This window comes from Trichechus manatus, unplaced genomic scaffold, assembly GCF_000243295.1.
Source record: "Trichechus manatus latirostris isolate Lorelei unplaced genomic scaffold, TriManLat1.0 scaffold00164, whole genome shotgun sequence".
Classification (NCBI taxonomy): Eukaryota; Metazoa; Chordata; class Mammalia; order Sirenia; family Trichechidae; genus Trichechus; species Trichechus manatus.
In genome coordinates this window covers 3,618,444-3,638,097 of record NW_004444100.1, presented here as the reverse complement: position 1 = coordinate 3,638,097, position 19,654 = coordinate 3,618,444, and the positions used below count along the sequence as shown (strand labels likewise).

Genomic DNA, 19,654 nt, shown 5'->3' with positions numbered 1-19,654 from the left:
CCTCTTCACTTTCAGCAAGCAAGGTTGTGTCATCTGCATATTGCAGGTTGTTAATGAGTCTTTCTCCAATCCTGATGCCCCTTTCTTCTTCACATAGTCCAGCTTCTCAGATTATTTGCTTAGCATACAGATTAAATAGGTATGGTGAAAAGATGCAACCCTGATGCACAACTTTCCTGACTTTAAACCACACAGTATCCCTTTGTTCTGTCCAAACAACTGCTTCTTGATCTGTGTACAGGTTCCTCATGAGTACAATTAAGTGTTCTGGAATTCCCATTCTTCGCAACGTTATCCATAGTTTGTTATGATCCACACAGTCGAATGCCTTTGCATAGGCAATAAAACACAAGTAAACAACTTTCTGGCATTCTCTGCTTTCAGCCGGGATCCATCTGACATCAGCAATGGTATCCCTAGTTCCACATCCTCTTCTGAATCCAGCCTGAATTCCTGGCAGTTCCATGTCAACATACTGCTGCAACTGCTTTTGAATGATCTTTAGCAAAAATTTACTTGCATGTGATATTAATGATACTGTTTGATAATTTCCATATTCTGTTGGATCACCTTTCTTGAGAATAGGCATAAATATGGATCTCTTCCCATCGGCTGGCCAGGTAGCTGTCTTCTAAATTTCTTGGCATAGACAAGTGAGCACTTTCAGTTCTGCATCTGTTTGTTGAAACATCTCAGTTGATATTCCATCAATTCCTGGAGCCTTGTTTTTTGCCAATGCCTTCAGTGTAGCTTGGACTTCTTCCTTCAGTACCATCGATTCCTGATCATATGCTACCTCTTGAAATGGTTGAATGTCAACCAATTCTTTTTGGTATAATGACTCTGTGTATTCCTTCCATCTTCTTTTGGTGCTTCCTCCATCGTTTAATATTTTCCCCGTAGAAACCTTCACTATTGTGACTCAAGGCTTGAACTTTTTCTTCAGTTCTTTCAGCTTGAGGAATGCTGGGTGTGTTCTTCCCTTTTGGTTTTCTATCTGCAGCTCTTTGCACATGTCATTATAATAGTTTACTTTGTCTTCTGGAGCCGCTCAAGAAGACAAAGTAAACCAGTCACTAAGCCTTATCAATTCTACCCAACATCCGTCTCTTTGTTCTTATCCCTCACCAGTTGCCATTGTCCTCGCTCATCCCTTTATCAATTCTCACCTGGCCTGTTATAATAGCCTCTTACTGGGTCTCCTGCCTCCAACTTCTGCCCTAACAACTCTTCATCATCACTGCCACCACCAAAGTTCCCTCTCTGAAATGGGTCTGACCATGTCAACGCCCTGCACGAAAACCTTGGACAGCGCTCCATTGCTTGTGAAATGATGTTCAAACTCTCACCCTGTGTACAAGTCTCTTCATAACCTGACTTCAGCTTCTCCAACTTCATGCTATACCACCACCCCGCCCCCACTGTTTTAGGGTCTGCCAAAATTAAGGAAGGTTTCCCTCCCTGGTTCAGAATCAAATTTGATTCTTTGTATCATAATGGAGGAAACCCTGGTGGCATAGTGGTTAAGAGCTATGACTGCTAACCAAAAGGCTGGCAGTTCAAATCCACCAGGCACTCCTTGGAAACTGTATGGGGCAGTTCTACTCTGTCCTATAGGGTCACTGAGTCGAAATTGACTCAGTGGCAATGGGGTTTTTTTAATCATAATGAAATAAACATTGTAGTAGAATAGAAATTTTCTTTCCCCTTTTTATACTATCAATAAAATGCCAAACAATATCCACACATTATTTGTCTTGCTTTTAGCCCTCTGCCCAAGAAGGACTTCTGCAATCTCAGAAGTCCTGAGCCCCGGAGCTAGAATGGCTCATTTGTAATGAAAACACGTGCAAAGAAGTTTGATTCCCAGCCAAGCCACTGTGGGTGACTGTTCCAGCAAAGGAGGAAGGATATTCTGACCTCTTTGTACTACTTTTCTGAATCCACAGAGATGGTAGACCTTAATTTTCTTCTACGTTATTTAGGATACAAAGGGATGTGGGTCTTCACAATGTTTGATAAATATATCAAAGAGCAAGTATTTCTAAACAAAGAAGCATTAGACAGGGGATTTACAAGTATGCCCATCCCCTCTTTTAGGCTCCCTTGGGGCAAATTTGCAGCCTGGCTCTGAGAGGGTCACACAGACCCAAGCAATAACTTGTTAAAGAACAATAGATGATAGTCCCAATCTTTCACTCTCATCTGCTTCCCATGAGAAAAAAACACTTGATGTCGTAGGGCTAAAGATCCCAGGTCTTTAGAAGACTGTCCTGGGGCATTCCCATGACCCACACACCCTACATTTTAGCTACATTAGACTTCTCACAATTTCCAGAATATATGTGCACCTTTATGTTATTTCCATCACTTGAAATGTCGTACTTCTTTACTTATATTCTTCCAAGTATCACCGTTTTCTCTCTAGCTTGATACTTCCTTTCCCCAAGGAAGTCCTGATAGCTTCCTCTTCTGTATTAAGCTTTGTACCCAATTTTATCTTACATTTATCACATCGTAGGTATTTGCTCACATATCTGCCCCTCTGTTAAACTGTGCACTTAGGGACCATGAAGGTCTATAAATACTATGTGATACTGCATATATTGGTGGAATTGAATGGGCTAGAATGTGTCAACATCAAGCCACGGCTTCACCAGTTAACTGACCAAAGCAAAAATGATCTTTCATGGTCTAAGGTTCATATATTAGACTTCGTCTACTTCAATTATGAATAAAGTAGAAAACATATTAACAATCTGAACGTTTTAGTAGTAATCATTTTCAAAGGGACATTTCTGTTGGGAAAAGAAGAATTTATATTTAAAACAGGAAAATTAATGAATATTACCTAGTTTCAAAGCCCATGGTGGATCATTGCTGAAGAATTTATTAATAGGCCATAGCATAGAGTTACTAGAGCTTATTCACAGCTTACCTCTAAGGTCCCGAAGTAATTTAATATCCTAGTAGAATTGAAAATATGAATTACACTTGCGGGAGAGGAAACAAGGAAGGACGGTCTTTAATTTGGTGGATCATTTTCAAGATAGCAAAAAGAGACTGCTGTATGCTAAAAACCATTCTCAGGATAGCAGCCTCCTCCAATTTTCCAAGTCAGGTAGCAAAAACACTCATGACAAGTGAGCAGGATCTGTGAGCAGAAATGCAGAGAATAGTTACTAATATCAATTTCGACATCACTTATGATTGATTTTTTTTTAATGGTCTAATCTTCTGAAGTCCCAGAGATAGATGACCAGGTCTAGCTTCCAATCAGGGACAATGCCGCCCACCAACCCATATAAATAAGTACTTGTCTGCTTTTAAAGATCACTGGTGAGAGAAGACCTTATAGTCTCACTTTATATCTCAAACCTTTAAGATACTTTAAGGCTGACCACATCAATCTCCTTAAACATGGGGTCCAGAAATATTTTTCAGCATTCATCTGACAGTAACACAAAGTTGTATACCCTAAAAACTTTGCTTTTAATGGGTGTAGGATGTTAGCTATAGAAGAGAGCTTGGTCTCTTTGTTTTATAGATGGGGTAATTGAGATCCAAGAAGCATCATGATTCAGCCCATGCCAGCTGGAGGCAGGCCAAGAGCCCAGTCTCCCCACTAGGAGGAGTGCCATGCTCTCCTCTCAGCCTCCCCATTCTCCTCATTCTGAGCAGTTGCTATGTCATTATAGGGAGCCAAGCCCATGCACTGAGGTTACACAGACACCCATGCCCTTATTAAAGACCCCAGTTGGTTGGAAGGAAGGGGGCCCAGCGCACAAGTTTGGCTGCCTGTGGCTGAGACTATTGTCAGTGGAAGGCTTTGTGGTGTCTTGATGGTTACCAAAACTCTGAGTCTTCTGTATGCGTCTATATTTTCAAAGAGCTGACATGTGGGTCTGTCCTCACTGTGTGCACTCAGAACCCTCTGCAGTTCTGTGCAGTTTAGTAAATGTCTTTGACCATCTTCATGTGCTAGACTCGGAGTTTCACAGAACCAAGATGGATAAGACATTGATTGACCTTGCACTCAACGAACTGACAGCCCAGTTAGTTTATTATACATGCCTTCTTTTTCTCATTATAGTCCCTTAAAAAAGAGAACAAAATAGCAGAGTATGCAGAGAAATGATCTTTTCATTCAATAATGCATGAAATTAGAAGTCATCTAAGAAAAACTGGTAGAGTGAAAAGAACATGAGCTTCGAGGTCACACACCCAGGATCGAATCCTAGAGCCCCATTTCTTAGCTGTGTGACCTTTGAGAAATTACTTAACCTCTTTGAGACTCAGTTTATAAAGATATTTATACCTATTCACAAGGTTGTTGAAATAATTAAATGAGGTAATTTATGTAAAGTGCATTCAATAAATAGTTGTGGGTGACCTACTATGTGCCACATATAGTTCTAGGCACTCATAGAACATACTCTATAATACGCATGTGCATGAGAAAGAATGCACCTCTCTGTCTGTTATCAATATTCCTTTTTCAATGACAATAAAAAGCAATCATTCTTCCATGTACTAGAGACCATTAGTAAAGTGATGATCAAGAAATTTGCTAATTTTATAGAATCCCAAAATGAAAAAAAGGAAGACCCTCAATGAGATCAATTGACAAGTGGCTGCAACAATGGGCTCAAACATAGCAACGATTGTGAGGATGGTGCAAGACCAGACAACATTTTGTTCTGTTGTACATAGGGTCTCTCTGAGACAAAACCAACTGGATAGCACCTAACAACAACAACATATAGAATCCTATCACTGTTGATGTTCTTTGGGAGTCCCTCATCTTTCTTATGCTTTCATCCTCCTCTGACATGTTTTTTGCTTTTTCATAGTGTCAGTATGTGTACCTACATCAGTGTGTAAGAGACGTCCTCAGAGCAAGGAAGCTACGGAGTGAACAAGAAAACCCCTTGTTTCCAATCTATGAAAATGTGAATCCAGAGTATCACAGAGGTAGGAACTTACTTCACTGACTGTTAAGTTCATTCACTAAGATATCATCAGTCTAGAAACCACTAATACCCTAAAGCTTTTCCAATGAGCACCACCCATTTCTTCTATCTAGAAGTTTGAGAGAAAGGCCCCCACAAAGACTGGCTACAGGGAGGAGAGGCAGCACCAGGAGGGGTTGCCCACATGAGAGCATTGATTTCACAGCTGGTATCCCTTCCTGTCCAGCCTAGGAAGGCCTCTATTAAGGACTCTGCCTAACATTTCTTTTCTAGGTGATAAGCTCATAGCTAGGGAGGGTGTTCTGAAATCACAACTGGACAACTGGGAGTTCAAATTATAAAATCACTTTGGAACAGACTATCAATTGCTCATATGCAAGTTCAAGTTGATGCTGAAGAAAATTAAAATGTGTCCATGAGAGCCAAAGTATGACCTTGAGTATATGCCACCTGAATTTAGAGACCATTTCAAGAATAGATTTGACACATTAAACACTAATGACCGAAGACTAGACAAGTTGTTGGATGACATTAAGGACATCATACATGAGGAAAGCAAAAGGTCATTAAAAAGACAGGAAATAAAGAAATAACCAAAATGGATATCAGAAGAGACTCTGAAACTTGCTCTTTACCATAGAGCAGCTAAAGCAAACAGAAGAAATGATGAAGTAAAAGGGTGGAACAGCAGATTTCAAAGGGCACCTCAAGAAGACAAAGTAAAGTATTATAATGAAATGTGCAAAGAGCTTGAGTTAGAAAACCAAAAGCGAAGAGCTTGATCGGCATTTCTCAAGCTGGAAGTAACGGAGAAAAAAATTCAAGTCTCAAGTTACAATATTGAAGGATTCCATGGGCAAAATATTGAATGATGCAGGAAGCAACAAAAGAAGATGAAAGGAATACACAGAGTCGCTGTACCAAAAAAAAAAATTGGTTGACATTCAACCAGTTCAGGATGTAGCATATGATCAAGAACTGATGATATTGAAGGAAGAAGTCTAAGCTGCACTGAAGACACTGGCAAAAAACAAGGCCCCAGAAATTGACAGAATACCAGTTGAGATGTTTCAATAAATGGATGCAACACTGGAAGCTCTCACTCATCTATGACAAGAAATTTGGAAGACAGCTAGCTAGCCAACCGACTAGAAGAGATCCATATTTGTGCCCATTCCAAAGAAAGGTGATCCAACAGAATGTGGAAATTATCGAACAATATCATTATTATAACATGCAAGTAAAATTTTGCTGAACATAATTCAAAAACAGTTGCAGCAGTACATCAACAGGGAACTGCTAGATGTTCAAGCCAAATTCAGAAGAGGACGTGGAACAAGAGATATCATTGCTGATAACAGATGGGTCTTGGCTGAAAGTAGAGAATACCAGAAAGATGTTTACCTGGATTTTATTGACTATGCAAAGGCATTTAACTATGTGAATCATAACAAATTATGGATAGCATTGCGAAGAATGGGAATTCCGGAACACTTAATTGTGCTCATGTGGAACCTATACATGGACAAACAGACAGCTATGCTAACAGAACAAGGGGACACCGAATGGTTTAAAATCAGGAAAGGTGTGTGTCAGGCTTGTATCCTTTCACCATGCTTATTCAATCTGTATGCTGAGCAAATAATTTGAAAAGCTGGACTATATGAAGAAGATCCCGGCATCAGGATGGAAGGAAGACTCATTAACAACCTGTGATATGCAGACCACACAACTTTGCTTGCTGAAAGTGAAGAGGACTTGAAGCACTTACTGATGAAGATCAAAGACTACAACCTTCAGTAGGGATGACACCACAACATGAAACAAAAATCCTCACAATCAGACCAATAAGCAACATCATGATAAAAAAGATTGAAGTTGTCAAGGATTTCATTTTACTTGGATCCACAATCAATGCCCATGGAAGCAGCAGTCAAGAAATCAAATGACATATTGCATTGGGCAAATCTGCTGCAAAAGACCTTTTAAAGTGTTAAAAAGTAAAGATGTCACTTTGAGGAGTAAGGTGCCCCTGACCCAAGCCGTGGTATTTTCAATCGCCTCGTATGCATGCAAAAGCTGGACCATGAGTAAGGAAGACTTAAGAAGAATTGATCCCTTTGAATTATGGTGTTGGCAAAGAACATTTTTTTCCAGAAGAATGAACAAATCTGTCTTGGAAGAAGTACAGCCAGAATGCACCTTAAAAGCGAGGATGGTGAGACTTCCTCTCACGTACTTTGGACATGTTATCAGGAGGGATCAGTCCCTGGAGAAGGACATCATGCTTGGTAAAGTAGAAGGTGAGCCAAAAAGAGGAAGACCCTCAACGAGATTGATTGACACAGTGGCTCCAACAATGAGCTCAAACATAGCAACAATTGTGAGCATGGCACAGTAGCGGGCAGTGTTTTGCTCTGTTGTACATAGGGCCGCTACGTGTCAGAACCGACTCAACAGTACCTAACAACATCAAGGTCCTTAACATGTCCTTATCTTGTGACCCAATATTTCTACCACCAATCTAAGTACTGAAAAAGCTTTTGTTTCAAGCTTTTTACAGCTAAGTGTATGAGTGAATAAACTAAATACTTAATAATAGAGGACTAAGTACACCATGAAGCATTCTTTTAATAGAATATGATTCAGTCATTAAGAATGATACATTTGAAGAGATTACAGTAACAAAGATATACTTACAAATAAGTTAAGTAAAAATATCAGAATGTAAAACAAACAAAAATAATACATAGAAGAAAAAAAAAGAGATTGAATGGAAATATACCAAAATAGTAAAACAAATTTCTCTGAGCAATAGAAATATATATGATTTTTTCTTCTCATTTATGTATTTTACAAATTATCTAGAATAAGCATGTAACACTATTTAAATGAGAAAATCAGTAAAAAAAAATTTTTTTATTAACTGTGTAGGGTACTGATTTTATCAGACAATAATTACTTGACAAGAGAAAGTCCTCATGCCTTTTCACACTCTGGGCCATCAGTAAGACCTAATTTATCACATGGGATAATTGCAAAGATGAAAATACATTGTACTGTAATCTATTACCACCTAAAAATTTACCCCAAACCTTAGCAACTTAAATCAGCATTTATTATCTCACAGTTTCTATACGTCTTAGCTGGGTTGTTTTCTAGCCCAGGGTCTCTCATGAGGTTGCATTTCAGACATTGGCTGGGCCTACAGTTATCTGAAGGCTTGACTGGGGCTGGAGGATCTCCTTCAAGAGGGGTCACTCACATAGAGGTTGGGAGAAGGTCTCAGTTACTTGCCACATAGATCAATATCTATAAATAAGATGATTTTTTTTTTTACAAACGTTATTTCAGAGCTGGTTTATCTCCATTTCTGACTGATCTTCAGTTATCAACATCTCCCAACCTTTTGTGTAGTTCTCTGCCGGTTAGTTAAATAGTCAATAATCTGTAAAGCACAAATACATGAGAGAGCTGCTATTTAAAGGAGTCCTTTGTAAATCACATAATCCTTTTGTATTGTAAATAACTACTCCCTAATTTATCTGTATAGTAAATTAAGGTTTTCACATGTCAGATTCTTCAAGAAGTTCCAGGATGGAAGGGACTCTGGGGGATCTTGGAGGTTCCTTTGTGTTGTTTTGACTTGTTGGAGAGTCTTTTTTTAGAATATTCTTGTGTACTCCTAAAGAAAGCTAGCTATGGTGTAGAAAAGAATAACTACCAGACATCTGAAGGTTAAGATTCAGTTCATAGTTCTAGAACTAGCTTGCGTTAACAAGCTGTATAGCTTGAGTGAATTACTTTGTCTCTCTGAACCTGTGGCCTCATCTGTAAAACCAACTCGGAAAGGGGCAAGGGGGCGGGGGGTAAGGCTGGAATCATTAGTCTCTTCCAATTCTAATAATCTATGGTTCTAAATGGAATGACCTGGCCCCCACAGGAATGATCTCATCTTAAACTATATTGAGCTTTTGTTGTTTCTGTTAGTCTTTCCCATTTGCAATTTTAATAAACAGAACAAACAACTATGCCATGCCCTATTACAATCTCTAATTACAATGTTCTTCCTTTCAGATGGAGTCTATTCAAGGCATTAGGAACGTATCCAAAGATCTCCTGGATAAAAACTATTCACTGTGTGATTTTTTTTAAAAACTTGCTTCTTGCCCTAGGAAGATGCTGGCTATTTCTGTTGATACTATGTATAATTTATTAATCTGAAGAATTTTAAAGAATTTATGTAATTTAAAGGTAACAGATGATATTGTACATAGATGTATTTTGTAGTTTCTTCTGTAAATATGTATTTTTTCATAATGTTTAATATTAAGCTTTATATAATACTATTTTTCCACACTAAAGTGTTCATGGATTGTTCTACATAAACTAATTTAACCTGTATGACAGGACTACTGGCAAAATGTATATAGGGGTGGTTGCAGAGGCAATTCTTTGGGCCATGGTTTTTACCTGTTTTGATATTCACTGCACAGGATAAAGGACAGGTTTGGAGAGAACATATAGTATGGCTAGCTTTGCTGTATGGCTAGCCTATGAGTCTTGAGAGTCAAAGATGATTCACATGCTTTTTGGAGAAATATAATCATCAAAAACAGGTTTAGAGGGGGAAAAAGTTTAGATGGCACCAAGGCTGATCTGGGTGGCTGTGCTTAAACTATTTCCTCTCCTCTTTCTACGGCCAAGGGTACAGGCTAAAGTGGTCAGCTCAGGGACCATGTAACTTGCAAGGCAAGCCCAAACTACGGGGTTGAGGGTTCTGTTAGAGTATGATCCAAGCAAAAATGGTGAAGTGCTTGTGTTAAGAAGAATGCCAAGCTTTACCCCTGACTGGAAGCAATCACCATGCAAATCAATCAACATCCATAGTGCTTGGAGATTATTTCACTACATTTCTATCAATATCCAAATATATACTGGAGGGTGGAGTGTGAACATGCATACCCATATTGTAATGTATGTGTTGATTTATGTGCATACAGTAGTCTTTGTCTCATTTCCAGTGGACTACATTCCTGGAAAAGTCAAAACTATGCCAGTCATACTTGATTTTTCCATTAAAATAAGACTATGGTGGCTGATTATGCTCCTGGTTAAGGGATCTAATACCAACATTTTTAACAGAAATGTCCACAAACATCATATATATTTGATTAAACAACAACAACAAAAACTCAGTGGTGCTTAATAGAAAATTTTCCATAATAAATGAAGTCAAAATGGCAAATAGCCACCTAAAGTAGATTACATTTACTGTAATAGACACTACATGCTCGGCCAAGTTTATCTTATATCAAGCCTTATTTTGACTATAACAAATTTCAGAAAGTGGGTATTGCTTTCATCAGGGTCCAGTTCCAAGGATCTCCTGGGGAAATTTGAAAGGTATCCGTATGGAATCCTCATGACTACCTGAGAAGATGAGCAAGGAATATTTATCTTTTTCTTGCTACAAATTTCTCTGTAATAAACTTAGTAATTGGAGGTCGAATTTGTTACTCTCATAACTTCATTTGCAGAAAAAATACATTTTTTTCAAAGCATATAATTTTGCTACATACCATAAAGTCCTGTAAGTAATATAAGGGATATAATTTGCATAGTAACTCAAAATCATTAAAATACATCTAAAATAGTTATCTATAGTTATGTAAATCTACACCAAACTAGCAAAATTTCCAGGGCTATTTGAAGGTTATAAAAACAGGAAAAAAATCTTCATAAGAATAAATGTGAAGAGTAATAACAGGATTCAAAGTTTTCACAGTTTCTGTGTGTTCAATGCTTTTGTGAAACGACAGTGTTAAGCTATGATTCTGTATCAGGAAACTAGGTAGATATCTAGAAAAGAAAAGGAACAACATATGTGTAAGTGAGGCAGATGGACCAATAAGGAGAAAATAGAGGAGGTCAGAGATTTATGAGCTATGGCATCTATTATGAATAACTTTTCCTACATTATTAAAAAAACAAAAACAAAACAAATTTTGAACTAATGTTGCTGGGACAAAGCACACTGATGCATGGAAAGATAAATTCACATTCAACTTGTTATTCATTCAGAAAACTTTTAGTAAGTGCCTGCAACCTGCTAGGCACTGTTCCAGAAAAAGGCACATTTCTACTCACATGAAGAGCGAGAGCATCATGATAATAAGGTTAGGCTTGCTGTACTATTTTCAATAAGCTTAAAAGAGGCCTTCAGCAAGGCACTGCAATAACTGAGCCAGTCCAGGACAGCAGTAGCTGCACAGGCCACACACTGGTGAGTGCTGATGCTGTTTCAGTAGCAAGCTACTGCATATAGAAGAGACAGCAATTAATTGCACAAACCAGGAATTAAAACTATAAAAAAATAACCTACACATCTGTAATAATAAATAATGCTCACGTACCTTGGCAACGCCTGGGGACTGGAATCAGAGTTATGAACATGAATGTGACAAAGGAAAACTATGTTTTTGTAGTCTAATCCAGGACACATTTATTACTACACTACACCTCTCTAATTTTAAATCTCCCTAGCAACAAATGTTTCACTATTCTCCCTGAGAAGAGGAAATACTTAATCTAGTTGATCTATTTCTTAAATTTTGGACATTCAGCCCAATTGGGTGCATTTTAATTTAATCCCATCATGTGCTACATCTTGGTAAGCATTCCATTTCCTGTCTTGGTGGGCATCCTGTCTGTGCACCTGTGCCATATGCTTTAATCGTGAAGGCATCAAAGTGTTGTTGAGCTATCAAAAGCTGAGAGTCCCATCTTGCATCTTAATAATTACTTATCCAAGTTCTCTATAATTAACTCCTTTAATCTCTTCTCATTAAATCAATTTCTTATTACCATTCTGTTGTTCTCTGGATAGCAGCCAACTTTTCAGCTCTTGAAATCAGGCATTTCAAAGACCCACCTTTCTGTCTTGGCTTACACAGATTTGTTCTAAGTAATTTACCATCTCTTAACACCTCTGAGTCTTCCCTCTCTTCACAACTTGCCCTCTTCTCCCTGTTGAATTTTTGTTTTCCCAGTCAAACGTGATTTTTATTTTCAGTTTATTTTATCTCCTTACACCTGTTGGTATAATGTCATAGTCTTTTCAGGCCCTGTATTATACAAGAAATGACCATGATTCCACTTTTAAATACTAAAATGACCATAGCTCACAGTCATTTGGGGGGTACTTTTATTTGGGAAGGTGTTTAATTACTTTTGTTATTACCTCTTGGAAGAAAGTCCAAAATAACTTGAGAATATGACATGCAACCAGTAAGCAGATTCCCAGCAATACAAAAATACACCTCACATGTTACACTTCACTCTCTGATTCTTTTGCTTTGGTGTCTAAGAATACAGTTCTTACATTAAACACTCTTTTCTTTTTGCAATAAAATTCTTGGGCTGTATACTAAATTCTTATTCACTTAGCTTTCCAGGAATTCTCCAAGGTTGGAATCCCATAATCACAAACCTACCAAATTCATATGATAGAAATGGTAAGATTTGAGCCCCAACTCTAAAGTGCTTTAGAAAGTTTTACTTCATACACATTGGCCAGACCAAACCAAACTTGGTGAAAAACAATAGGTAATAAATAAGCTGATTGTTTAAGGTAGCAGTTCAAAGGCTCTCTAGGCTCTGTTTCATTGAAGAGATGAAAGTCATTGTTCAGCCAAGAAGAAATGACTTATTTTCCCCCAAAGTGGCAATGAACCAGCCCTCAACCCTACCTCATTCCTGAAGAGTCAAGTAGAAAGTGCCATATCAGTCCAAATGCCTTGTTAAGTATCTGAGTATTTTTAACCTGACGTTTAGAATCACAACAAGTATTCAAAAAGTGTTTCATATCAAAGGAAAATCTGTAAACCATAACTGCAGACAGCAAGTGAAATGATGCAAAGAAAGGAAAATGCTTGAAAAGGGAATCTAAAGAAAATATCAGCAAGAAGAGAAAATGGAATCCCTTCTGTACAATCAGATTGTTCTTTGAAATTACTTCATACGTTTTTATTAGGACATATTGCCCTTTTGGGGATTCACTTTGACTGAATTGGCAAATGATTTAGCAGATAAGGCATTGAATTGATTGATTTAGTTTTGTGAATTTACCAGGTGTATGGCTAAATTTACTGGGTTTGGCATTCTAGAGACACAGCCTCTAGATTCTTATAGTGGGTGATGCCTTTGAAAATGTTTGGCCATTTTAGTTAAATGGTAGAATAACTTTTGATGGAGTCATAATAATAGCAAAAAAAAGATCTATTCTGAAAAAATGTTCCTAGCAATGGAAGTATCTTTGGCTAAAAGAATACTCTTGACTTGTAGGAGGCACCCTGGGAAAATGTATGCAACAAAAATAACACATTTTATTTTTTGAAAGATTGCCTGTATAGATACATTCATTAAATAAGATAATTGTTAGTGAATTCTCCTAAAATGGGTTTATGCAATGGAGATAAAAAGTCTATGAAGAGATTTATGAAAGAGTATTTTTATAATCTAAGTGATTAAGAGCTTGGCTGCTATCCAAAAGTTGGCAGTTCAAATCCACCAACTGCTCCTTGGAAACCCTATGGAGCAGTTTTACTCTGTCCTATAGGGTCACTATGAGTCGGAATTGACTTGATGACAATGGGTTTGGTTTTGGTTTTGATCTATATGCCAATGCATATAGGGACCAGGCCCTGGAGAAGGACATCCTGCTTGGCAAACTAGAGGGTCAGTGAAAGAGAGGAAGACCCTCAACAACATGGATTGACACAGTGGCTGCAATGATGGGCTCAAACACAGCAGTGATTGTGAGGATGGTGTAGTACCAGGCAGTGTTTCAGTCTGTTGTACATAGTGTTGCCGTGAGTCAGAACTGACTTGATGGCAGCTAACAACATACACCAATGCCTATGATTTTATAGAACATACCAAAATAAGTTACGCAAAACTGTGAATAATGTCAGACAAATGCAATTTGCCCCTTCTAGAATATTCACAAGAAGGATTAGTTATGACTGTTTTGTGCCTTAAGTAATTTCTTTTAAAAACTACTATTCTCACCCTAAGAGCAAGCTTTCTGTTATGCTCAAAACGTTGTGTTTTAATAGCTGTGTGTGTAGATAAGCATCCCATTAGGAAGAGAGTATGTGCAATTGTGGCTTTGTGAGTTTGTAGCAGAAGTGGACAGTGTTCTGTCCACAAGCTAGTGGGCCACACCCACAAGAGAGTGCACCAATGTTCTTACTTGAAGAGTACTTGGTCTTCCATGCTGGGCTCATCAAGCTTTAAGTTCTTTAAGGACAAGAACCAAGTCTTTAATCTCTACTCCTACCTTGCAGAGACTGGTGCACAGCTCATACATATTCAGCGAACACTGTTTGAGTGGAAATTGTCTGATACTTTGAATGTAAGGTAGTCAGTGTCTAATAATACTATTGCTCGTGGAGATTCGTCTGGCTATTCCTTGTGAAGCTTAAATAAATAATGTAAATGATTCCAGCAACTGAACTTATTATGTTCTGTAGTAGAGCACTCTTGTTTTATATCATTTACTCTTTCCCTACAAATCTGGTTATTTAAAATGGTAGTAGATGATACTTTTTTTTTTTTTTTCACCATACTATTGCATCTACCCACAATATTTGTGTTTCTAACCAACTCTATTTGGACAGAGAATTTCATTAGTCCTGCTTATTTAAAGTATGTATTTGTTTAAAATATTTTCATATGTGTAACCGTGGCCAATAAATCTGTATAGTACCTTACATACCTTCTCATTAGCACAGAAATAAAACTACTGTTTGTTGAAGCAGAGTGTCTTGTCTTCTCATTTATCAGTTTTTGTCATCATTCTGTTCAGAAGCAAGGTCAGAAGTGATTGCTTTTAAATGAGGAAATCTTCCAGGTCATTATCATGAAGAACATGGTGGGCTTAACCTTTATTCCTGTAAGTGGTGAATTGGTTGCCTGCAGTGTTGTGTACATATAACAGAACCTCCAGTTGACTGCCTCCAATTAAATTCTTGTTTTCAGTTCCTTAGTTCATTAGTAACCAAAATGTCATTTATTACCAACAGCGTTGGTCTGAGGTGCTGCCCTAGCTGGTCACCACGAGCCCCTCAGAGGCACTTCACACATTAGTAGACAGTGTGACATTTGGTAAAGAGCCGCTGTGCCTATTTCTGGAAAGATGAGTTTGCCCTGTGCCTTTTTCATATTTCAGTTGAAAGATCAGTGTCCTTCTTTAAAACCCTAGTATTTCATATTTCTGCAACTTACTCACAGAAACCTTTATTTTAAAAAAAAAAAAGCACCATAGTAGATTTACATATAAAACTATTCAATTAAAGCAATCCTTCTTTTTTTTATTTTTTTTTTAATTGTACTTCAGGTGAAGGCCTACAGAACAAATAGTTTCTCATGAAACAGAAGTACACGTGTTGTTTTATGACATGGGTTAACAACCCCACAACATATCAACCCTCTAACTTCTCAACCTCTTTTTTTTTTTTGGTGAAAATACACATAGCCAAAGATACACCATTTCAAAAATTTCTACATGCACAGTTCAGTGACATTGACTACGTTCTTCGAATTGTGCTGTTATTCTCACTTAAGATGAAGGCTTACAGAACAAAATAGTTTCACATTTAACGGTTACTACAAATGTTGCCCTATGACAATGGTTAACAATCTCACAACACATCAACAATAACCTTACTCAACCTTGGGTTCCCTATCACCAGCTTCCTTGTCCCCTTTTGCTTTCTGTCCCTTGTCACTGGACTCCTATACCTCGTTAGTCTCATTTGGTTTTACAGGCTGTCCACTCCCAGGCTGAACAGTGAACCTCAGAGGTAACTTCACCACTGAGCTAAAAGGGTGTCTGGGGGCCATACTCTCGGGGTTTCTCCAGTCTCCTTTAGGCCAGTAAATCTGGTCTTTTTTTTTGTGAGTTAGAATTACGCTCTACATCCTTCTCCAGCTCTGTCCAGAACCCTCTGTTGTGATCCTGGTCAGAGCAGTCAGTGGTGGTGGCCGGGCACCATCTAGCTGTACTGGACTCAGAAGTAATCCTTCTTTTTAAAACAAGCTTTCCGAATTCAAATAATTAGGTTAACAAGAATAAGTTGACATGAGGCTGGATTTTTTCTTTCCTAAAGTAACCATTTGTTTGCTGGAAATTATTCTTAAAGAAAAAGAGACTATCACAATTTGAACTAACCTTTAGTAATTTTGCTGAGACATCGTCCACAATCAGAAAATGTTAGAAATGGAAGGGTCACCATAGGAATTAACACTAAAGTAAACCCGAACCCAAGTTCAAAAGTGATGCAGTAAAATAGGGCAATGCTGAAATTGAAGCTGGTCTTCCTATTGCTCCCTGGGGAGGACCTGTCTACTTATAAATATAGGAAAATGAGAAAGTTGCTCCCTCAGAAGCCAATAGACACAACAGCCATCTCCAATATGGAAACCGAAGCTTCTGTGGAACCTTCAACCTTGCATGATTAGTCCTTTCATTTTTCCATTTCCTATGTCTGGCGACGTCCATTTTTTAAACAGGTTTCAGACTGTATTTTAGAGTCATACCTTAGCAAAAGTCATCATAATATTAAAGCTGAAAAAGTACTGGGTAAGAAAGGAGAAAACATGATTTTCTAACACAATACTACTATAAAAATTCATTAAAAGCCAATTAAATCAAGCCACCTAGAATCCAAACAAGGTACTACAGCTAGATGTTGAGAGAATTGGCAAGGCTTTTGATGTCTCCTGTAAAAGGAGCATTCATAACAGAAGGGTAAACACTCACTGGTAGAATTCAGGCCTGAGCAATAGAGAAAATCCTGCAGGGATGGTTCTGTGCAGGTGGAGTTAGTAAACATTCACCTCCTTGCCAAATGAAGTGAAAAACCCCAGTGGCCCTGCTCAGTGAAGTATCTTCTCCACCCAGTACTTGGCAAGGAAAATTTTATTATTACAGTAAAAAATTGTTGATCCAAGTAAAGCTTGCCTTTTTTCTGGGGCTTTTTTAAATGATTCAAGAATCTTTGTTTAAATTATCTGAATATAAAACAACTTTTTTCTTTGCTCTTGGAGCGCCTGACCCCAGGAGGAAACCAGGCGTCTAGTTAAGTCTTTGAAAGGAGGTAGAAATGAAATCTGTTTCCCGTCTCTACTACCCTGCTTCAAACCGATGGTGGTCGAAAAGGTTCTGTGACTTAGGTCTTGCCAAGGAGCTAAGGTACAAAAATTAAAAATAAAAATGCAAAGCTGACAATATAACTACAGAAACAAAAGGCATTAAAAGAAGAAAAGTTCAGAAGCCAGGGAACACCACCTTTGGGGGTGGAAAGCCATCCCTAAGTATATCCTCTAATCGTATCACACCGTTTTGTAAAATACACAAAGTACACTTTTTAAGCCATCTTTGGTTCCTAAAGAACTTTCCAATGACTGCTAACCGAGTCTTCACTTAGGTAGGTATTCCTTCTCCACAAATGCTAGATGGCTGAGGAAAGAAACGGCAGTTGACTTGCAAAGAATAATACATCAGCGGTAAATAAAGGTACTCCTAGACAGAAAGAGAAATAAAATGATTGATCCTACCTTGTTGTTCCCACCTCCATAGAAATAAAACTAGCAGTGAGAGCTAGAATCTGAAGTAGCTAACGGGGGCCTTCAACCCTTTATAATAGAAGATGATTTTCACATCAACCCGAGAGGAAGAAAGCAGCTCGAACACAGGCTGAGTGAAATACGTCAGTAACAAAGAACACATACTATATGATTCTACTTATATGAAATATCTAGAATAGGCAAGTGTATTAATCCGTTGCCGTCGAGTCGATTCCGACCCATAGCAACCCTATAGGACAGAGTAGAACTGCCCCATAGAGTTTCCAAGGAGCAGCTAGTAGATTCGAATTGCTGAATTTTTGGTTCGCGGCCTTTATCGCTTAACAACTATGCCACCTGGGCTCCAGGCAAGTGTGTAGAGACCTAAATTTATAGTGGTTACCAGAGGCAGGCAGGAGGGAGGGGGAAAGGAAAACTTATTGCTTAGGGGACCTAATCCTCTATTAAGGGTGCTGGAAAAATCTGAGAACAGATAAGGGTGATGGTAGAACAACATGATGAACATAACTTAATCGCTGAAATGTACATGTGAAGAATGTTGAAATTGCCAATGTTTTGTTACATATATATTTACCGAAAAAAAAAAGAAAAAAGAAATAATAGAAAAAGAGAAAAAAAAAGAGCTACAGAAGAGGACTGTATGCTTAATCTCTAATATGGTTAATAAAGTTGCCCATTTAAACAGGGCTTTTTCTTTTTAAAAAATCACTGCCTTACCGAATTCCTTCAACTGTCATATAATACAGATTCCTGAATATCCCCACTTTATAGATAAAGGAACAGAAGCACAGAAAATGCCAGGGAGTAGGCCCCAAATTTAACATAAGAATAGGAAAAACAGCAAACCCATATTGTGCACTATCTGTATGCTAAACATTTTGTATGTATCATCTAATTTAACTCTTCACACAATCATTTTTATTAGCCCTAATTTGAAGCTTAAAGAGACAAAGTAATCTGCCCGAAGCCATGCAGGGCCAAAGACTTCATTCCAATTAAGATCCTTATGACTTTAAAAATAGGACCTTTAAGATACACTCTATGCCAGTGTATCACAACATGTGGGCACCGGAGCAACAGCATCAGCATCACCTGGGACCTTGTTAGAAATGCAAATTCTCAGGCCCCACTCCAGTCCAACAGAATCAAAAAATCTGTGGCTGGGGCCCAGCAATCTGTGTTTTGACAAGCCCTCCAGGTGATGCTGATGCACGTGAAGGTTTGAGCACCACTGCTTTGTACAATTCTGCCCTGAGTTTGGGCAACCTCCCTGCTTTGTAGCTTCTCATTAGTCAAACTTAATTCTTTAAAAAGAAACTCTATCACTTGCCCTTGAGAGGAAGAGTGATGTATAATTTTTTTTTCTTTTTTTTTTTCTTATTGTTGTAGTTTAAGTGAAAGTTTATATTTCAAGTCAGTCTTTTATACAAAAATTTATACATACATTGTTATGTGACCCTTATTGCTCTCCCTATACTGTGACAGCACACACCTCCCTTCCACCTCTGATTTCCCATGTCCATTCAGCCAGCTCCTAATCCTCTCTGCCTTCTCATCTCACCTCCGGACAGAAGCTGCCCATTTAGTCTCAAGTATCTGCTTGATCTAAGAAGCACACTCTTCACGAGTATCACTTTATGTCCGGCAGTCCAGTCCAATCTTTGTCTAAAGAGTTGGCCTCGGAAACTGTTTTAGTTCTAAGCTGAAAGAGAGTCTGGGGGCCACGTTTTCTGGGGTTCCTCCAGTCTCAGTCAGACCATTAAGTCTGGTCTTCTTACTAGAATTTCAGTTCTGCACCCCATTTTTCTCCTGCTCTATCCAGGACTCTCTATTGTGCTCCCTGTCAGGGCGGTCATTGGTGGTAGCCAGGCACCATCTAGTTCTTCTGGTCTCAGGCTGATGAAGACTCTGGTTTATGTGGCCCTTCCTGTCTCTTGGGCTAATACTTTCCTTGTGTCTTTGGTGTTCTTCATTCTCCTTTACTCCAGGTGGTTGGGACCAGTTGATGCATCTTAGATGGCCGCTTG

The 19,654-nt window shown here is 38.3% G+C and overlaps 1 protein-coding gene across 4 annotated transcripts in view; it reads left to right on the top strand.

Annotated features, from left to right (window-relative positions):
• Nucleotides 1-9,377, top strand: part of PTPRB (protein tyrosine phosphatase receptor type B) — a 147,822-nt gene extending 138,445 nt beyond the window's left edge. For 3 of the 4 annotated variants that reach the window (XM_004386445.3, XM_004386444.3, XM_004386443.3), the window contains 2 exons: nt 4,854-4,974; nt 9,051-9,156. In XM_004386445.3, coding sequence (XP_004386502.1) covers nt 4,854-4,974; nt 9,051-9,073 — 144 coding nt within the window. In that variant the 3' untranslated portion in view covers nt 9,074-9,156. Of the gene's footprint in view, nt 1-4,853; nt 4,975-9,050 lie in introns of all 4 variants that reach the window. The other variant, XM_004386442.1, reaches the window with a different exon arrangement.
• The last annotated feature ends 10,277 nt before the right edge of the window (nt 9,378-19,654 follow it).